This window comes from Parus major, chromosome 4 (assembly GCF_001522545.3).
Source record: "Parus major isolate Abel chromosome 4, Parus_major1.1, whole genome shotgun sequence".
NCBI classification, from domain to species: domain Eukaryota; kingdom Metazoa; phylum Chordata; class Aves; order Passeriformes; family Paridae; genus Parus; species Parus major.
The window spans coordinates 67,744,742-67,751,197 of NC_031771.1; the positions used below are offsets into that span (position 1 = coordinate 67,744,742).

Genomic DNA, 6,456 nt, shown 5'->3' on the forward strand with positions numbered 1-6,456 from the left:
CGCCCCCGCATCTCCCCCGCCGCCCACAAGGGGGCGCTTCTCAGCCCTCGCCCTTCCCCATTGTCTGCCCCGCCCCTTAGCCCCGCCCTTAGCCCCGCCCCTTAGCAGCAGTCCCGCCCCCTAGCAACGCCGTTCGGCACTGCCTGGGGCGTGGCCTGGAGGCGTGACCGGCGTGCGCGCCGGCCAATGGCAGCGCGAGGTGGGGGCGCGCCAGCCAATAGGAGCGAGGGGGCGTGTCCCCACAGCGGGAAGCGGGCAGCGGGAGCGGCGGGGTGAGCGGGGCATGGCGACACCGGAGGGGGACATCGAGGGGGGACATCGGGGACACCCGGGGGGTCGCGATGGGATCGGGGGAGCCCCGCGGAAGCGCGGCCGGGCCGCGGGTGATGGCGGAGAGAAAACCGGGCTGGGAGCGCTCGGGAAAGGGGCGGGGGGACAGACGCGGCCCCGGTGTCCCCTCGCGGTGTCCCCTTCTGGGGTCCCCTCCTGCTGTCACCCCGATCCCCAGGTCCGGTGACGCCTCTCGCCTCCCCCGCCCAGTGCGGCTTCAGACGCCCCCAAATCCCTGGATTTCCCCCCCTCCCTCGGGAGAAGCTCCCCCCTTCCAGCTCGGCTTTCTTTTATCCCGTTTTTTCCGAAATTTTGTTGTTTTTTTTCCCGTGGGTTTCCCGGCGTTTCGTTGGCGGGGCCGTTTTGGGGTTTCCACTTCCCAAATTCCTGCCGGCATTCCCGGTCCGGTCCTTCCAGGGAGGAGGAGGAGGTTTGACCCTCCGATTCCATCCAGGGCAATTTTTGGGGATGTCGCATCCCGAATTCCCGGCTGGCGGTGGGAATCTCCGCGCGCCGGTTATCCCGGGAAAAAGCGATTTGGGAAGGGCTCCAAGTTTGGGATCTGCGCTGCTGCTTCCAGCCTGGAAAAGATTCCCAAACCTCGGAGACGTTTTTTTGGGGGGATTAAAAAAAAGGGGGGGAAGAAACTGAGGCACGCGCGGGGGAGGGAATTCCCTAATTCCCGTTTTTCCCGGAGATTTGGGATGAGGGAATGCCCATTCCAGGCCCTGGCGCTGCCGCAGGCTCCTCCCCGCCAGGATCGCCACCACCTCGGGGCCACCTCGGGGCCACCACGGGGCCACCAAGGTGCCACCGCTGTCCCCTCAATGGGACGGAATTGGCGCCTTCCCATTCCCATCCCATTCCCGCAGAATTCCCGGACGATGCCCCCCGGCCGCTGAAGTTGGGGACAGCGACAGGGACGGACGGCGCAGGGGACAGATGGCGACAGCGGGCAAGGGTGAGTCCCCAGATCCCTTCCCTGTCCCCTGCCCGGATCCAGGGATTTGGGATTTTCCCGGAGTTTTGGGAGGGTCCCTTCTGTCCCTGGTGCTTCCCTCTGTCCCTATCCAGGGATTTGAGGGGTTTCCCGGAGTTTTTGGGGTCACTCTGCCCCATCCAGGGATTTGGCTGAGACGAATCCCGAGGAACCTTGGGGGGATTCCGGCTCCTTTGCGCTCCGGGAATTTCCTTGGGAATGGGGCTGGGGGCGGCTCCTTCCCGCTGGGATGAGGCCGGGAGAGCCTCAGGAGATTCCCAGGAAAAAAAAGAAAAGGGTTGGGGACATCCTGGAGGGGACCTTGTGCCCCCCCTGGGGGGGGACGCGGTGACCCCCAGGGTCCAGCAGGTTCTGATTCCATAAATCCCAGATCCAGGGGATTCCCTGCTCCCACAAATCCCAGATCCAGGGGATTCCCTGATCCCACAAATCCCAGACTCCCGATTTGGGATTCCCTGGTTGCTGTCCCCTCCCGAAGCCACCCAAAGTCCCCGGGCTGGGACTCCCCAATCCCGGCACAGCCTATTCCCGGCGGGAATTTTCCCGGGAAAAATTCCCACCTTCCTCCTGCTTCAATCCCACTCTTTCCAGAGGGTCCGTGCCCGGGAGGGGGTGGCCAAATGCTGTCCCCAAGTGCCACCAGGGTGACAACGGTTTATTTGGGATTACCGAGCTTTGGGATTCCCGGGCTGGGATCGGGATCCGGGATCCCCGCAGATCCTTTGGGATCGCCACGGTGCCACCCAGGAGGGTCCCCCGCGTGTCCCCACGTGTGTCCCCACGCTGTCACCGTGTCCCCTCGCTGTCACCGTGTCCCCTCGCTGTCACCCCCCCCTCCCACCCCGGAGTGCGGAAGGGGCTTTGGGGGCCGAACAATGGCGGGACCTTAAATCGCGGCTCATTAAATCGCGGCTCATTAAATCCCGGCTCATTAAATCCCGGGATTCCCGGCGCTGCCAGCACAAAGAGCCTTTTCTTCAGGCGACAAGGGAGGCGACAATCTGCTGCTGGCGGCGGTGACAATCTGCTGCCAGCTGGGAGCGGGGCCGGGGCTCGGCGGGAGGAGGAGGAGGAGGAGGAGGAGGAAGGGGCGGATTTTCCATGGAAGCGGCGCACGTGGAAAATCCCACGGGATTTGAGCCTCCGTGGGGACAGCGCTGTCCCCAAGCTGGTGGCCTCCCCCGCAGGGCCCTGGCGCTGTCCTGCTGGCTTTGTCACAGCCGTGTCACCTTGCCCGTGTCACCTTCCCCGTGGCACCGCTCGGGCCGAGGAGGGAGCAGAGCCTGCCAAGCCTGGGGACAATTGGGGACCCTTGGAGACACTTGGGGACCCTCTGGACATCAGCTGGTGGCCGGTCCCTGCTCAGAGGGGAGTTGGCTGTGGTCACCTCTGTCTCTCTGTCCCTGTGTCACTTGTCCTAAGGACATCAAAGGAGGGAGCGGAGCCTGCTGAGCCTGGGGACGTTTGGGGACCCTTGGGGACACCTGGGGACACTTGGGGACCCTCTGGACACCAGCTGGTGGCCGGTCCCTGCTTGGAGAGGAGCTGGCTGTCACCACATGTCCCCTGTGTCCCTGGTGACACAGGGAGGGGGTGACAGGGAAGCCCCTCCAGGTGCCACCACGCTCCGCCCGTGTCCCCAAGGCGAGGCCACCTCCCTTGGTGACGCGGCTGTGACCCGGGGCGGGGCTTTGTCACCTGCAGGCAGCAAGGCGAAGGGGACAGGAGTGCGCTTCGCCCCCGAGGGGACCCAGGGCCACCCCCAGGAGGGGACACAGGGCCACCACCCCCAGGAGGGGACCCACGGCCACGTCCACTTCCAGGAGCAGCTGCACGATTCGGCCGTGATGGTGACACAGGACAAGGACGGCCACTTCCTGGTCAAGGTTGGGGACAGGGGGACATCAGGGGGATGTCACCCTCCCCTGGGCACTCCAGGGCTCCCAACTCCCGAAAATTCCCGGATTTTGAGGCGTTCCCACCCCAGAATTCCGTGTTAATCCCTAAGGCTGCTCCTGAGGGCACCAACTCGGGATTGTCCCGTTCTTCCCCCAAATCCAGCGCCACATCTGGGTGGCTTTGGGGACACGTGGGGCACGTGGCACTGTCCCCTCTGCCCCATTCTGGGGACTCTGGGGCCGCTCTGGATCCCACCACAGCCATTCCCACCCTTTCCGAGTTATCCCGGCCACATTCCCGTGGGTGGCTCCCAAGGGCTCCGGGGGCGACGCCAGCGGAGGGGACGAGGTGCCACCCGCGGTGCCACCAACGTGTGGCACCTGCAGCTGCCACCAGCGCTGAGTCAGAGCCTCGTGGCGGGCGCGGGAGGCCGGAATTCCATCCCAAATCCGGCGCTCGCTCCGGGGGCGGCTGTTGTTGTTTTCCCACCGGAGCCCTGCGCGTGATCCGTAGGGATGAGGGGGTGGTGGTGCCACCCACGGGGACACGGGGACATGGGGAGGGGTCCCTGGTGGGGTCGGGATGTGCCTGGGAAAAGAAGATCCTGGCTTGTTTTGTTTTTTTTCCCCAGTGCCGAGCGTTTTTCCAGGGTTTTAAAAGGATAAATCCTGGAATGGTCTGGGGAGGGGAGAAGAGCTTGGAGCTCATTCGGTTCCTTGGGCATTCCCAGGGATCCAGGGGCAGCCAAAATCTGGGAATTGCAGCCCAGGCAGGAATTCCTTGCCAAGATCCCAGCCCAATCTCCCCTTTCCCAGTGGAAACCATCCCCTGGCTCCTGTCCCTCCCATTCCTTGTTCCCAGTCCCTCTCCAGCTCTTCAGGCTCTGGAAGGAGCTCCCTGGATCCTTTTCCAGCTGTTTGGGATGATCCCAGCCCATGGGGGATTTTGGGAATTCCACCCTCCTGATCCTGACCCTGGATTCTCCCTCAGGGATCATTCCCAGCTCACTCCCCTCCCAAAATGGCTTTTTCCAAGGCTCCGGAGGGCTCTGGTTTTTGTCATGACAGTGGAGAAATTCCATGGGAAGAGGCACTCCTGCCTTTTCCAGGAACGGCTGGAAAACCTCTCCCCGCTCCCGTGACATCCACGGATCGTTATTCCCAAAATTTCACCCCAAAATTCCATATTTTTGGGGGTTTTTTGGGGGGGAGGGGGGTGAAAAATCATCGTGTTTTTTACCTTTTCCTGATTTATTTCCTGAATTATTCCCTAAATTATTCCCTAAGTTATTTTTTTTTCCTGATTTTTTTAGGGCACAAATCCCATCCCTCCGGGATTTAATGGGGGAATGTTTAGGATACAATTCCTCTTCTCCAGGTGCTGTCCCCACCTTCCTGGGGACTCTTCGGTGTCCCTTGTCCCCAAGGCGGGGGAGGGGGGGTGACAATGCCCCCCTCCCCCCCTTTCCCACCCCATTATCCCGGTTTTCCAGGTGGGATTCCTGAAGATCCTCCACAAGTATGAGATCACCTTCCTGCTGCCCCCCGTGCCCAGGCTGGGGAAGGACATTTGTCCCCTCCCTGTCCCCAACCCCAACCTGCGCGTCATCAGCGTCACCTCCCTGCCAGAAGGTACCGTGTCCCCTCCGGTGTTCCCAATGTCCCCAAATCCCGTTATTTTGGTGTTGTTGGGATTCTCCTTTCCCGGAGGGGGGGCTCCAGACCCCGACAAGGGACTGGGAGGGGACAGGATTTGCTCCGAGAGGTGCCACCCTCCTCTTTGGGGACAATCGGTGCCACATCCGTGGGATCCGGGAGCGGGGCGGTGCCGGGGGACAGCGGAGCGTCACCCTGGGCTCGTGGCAGGATTTTGGGGACACGGGTTCCGCTCCGAGGTCACCGCAGGTCCCCGGGGCCACCTCGCTCCCATCCCAGTTGTCCCACGGCCAATGGATGCTGTTTCCCACGTCCCTGTCCCCTCGGGGCCCTCGGTGTCACAGGGCGGGGACCGGGTTTGTCCCACCCGCCGCTGGCTCCAATCCCAAAAAAAAAGGTTTGTTTGGAGATTCCCAACCGGGGCTGGGATCGGGATCGGGGCGGGAGGGGGACCGGGATGGGGATCGGGACTGGGATTGGAGCCGGGATCGGGACTGGGATTGGAGCCGGGATCAGGGCTGGGATTGGAGCAGGGATCGGGACTGGGATTGGAGCCGGGATCAGAGCTGGGACTGGAGCCGGGATCAGAGCTGGGACTGGAGCCGGGATCGGGACTGGGATTGGAGCCGGGATCGGGACTGGGATTGGAGCCGGGATCAGAGCTGGGACAGGAGCCGGGATCGGGACTGGGATTGGAGCCGGGATCAGAGCTGGGATTGGAGTCGGGAGCCAGGATCGGGACCGGGATCGGGACTGGGATTGGAGCCAGGATCAGAGCTGGGACTGGAGCCGGGATCAGGGCTGGGATTGGAGCTGGGATCGGGACTGGGATTGGAGCCGGGAGCCGGGATGGGGACTGGGATAAAGGCAGGATTCAGGACTAGGATTGGGACTGGGATTGGAGCCGGGAGCCAGGATTGGGACCGGGATTGGGACCGGGATCGGGGGTGGGATCAGAGCTGGAACTGGGACTGGGATGAAGGCTGGAATCAGGACCAGGACTGGAGCTGGGAGCTGGGAGCCGGGAGCTGGGATTTGAGCCGGGATCAGGACTGGGATTGGAGCCGGGAGGTGGGATTGGGACCAGGATTAACGCCAAGATCAGGAGTAGAACCAGGATCAGGGCCGGGATCAGGAACAGGACCAGAATTGCGGCCAAGATCACGAACGGGATCCGGAACAGGATCGGGATTGGAGCTGGGATTTCCTCAGGAGCCAGGGAAAGGAGCCCTGGGCAACTCCCAGGAGTGACGGTGGGGGGGGACAGCAGGGCAGGGAGGGGACAGTCAGCACAGGGAGGGGACAGCAGGGCAGGGAGGGGACAGTCAGCACAGCGAGGGGACAGCAGGGCAGGGAGAGGACAGTCAGGGAATATTCATGCAGGGTAGGAAGGATGGGAAGGACGAAGGGCAGGGAAGGGCAGGGAAAGTTCAGGAAGGGCAGAGAAAGTTCAGGAAGGGCAGGTAGGATAAGGAGGGTGCAGTCAGGGAAGGATAGGAAGGCACAGGCAGGATCAGGAAGGATCAGGAAAGCACAGGAAGGATCAGGAAGGCACAGGATGGATCAGGAAGG

General features: G+C 62.9%; 1 protein-coding gene across 1 annotated transcript in view; it reads left to right on the top strand.

The window, feature by feature from the left end:
* The first annotated feature begins 1,208 nt into the window (after positions 1 to 1,208).
* The window catches only part of C4H20orf27 (chromosome 4 C20orf27 homolog), a 7,105-nt gene continuing 1,857 nt past the window's right edge, over positions 1,209 to 6,456 (top strand). Inside the window, exons 1-3 of the mRNA XM_033513843.1 lie at positions 1,209 to 1,291; positions 3,035 to 3,216; positions 4,722 to 4,860. Of these exons, the coding sequence (XP_033369734.1) occupies positions 1,273 to 1,291; positions 3,035 to 3,216; positions 4,722 to 4,860 (340 nt within the window). The 5' untranslated portion in view covers positions 1,209 to 1,272. The remainder of the gene's footprint in view (positions 1,292 to 3,034; positions 3,217 to 4,721; positions 4,861 to 6,456) is intronic.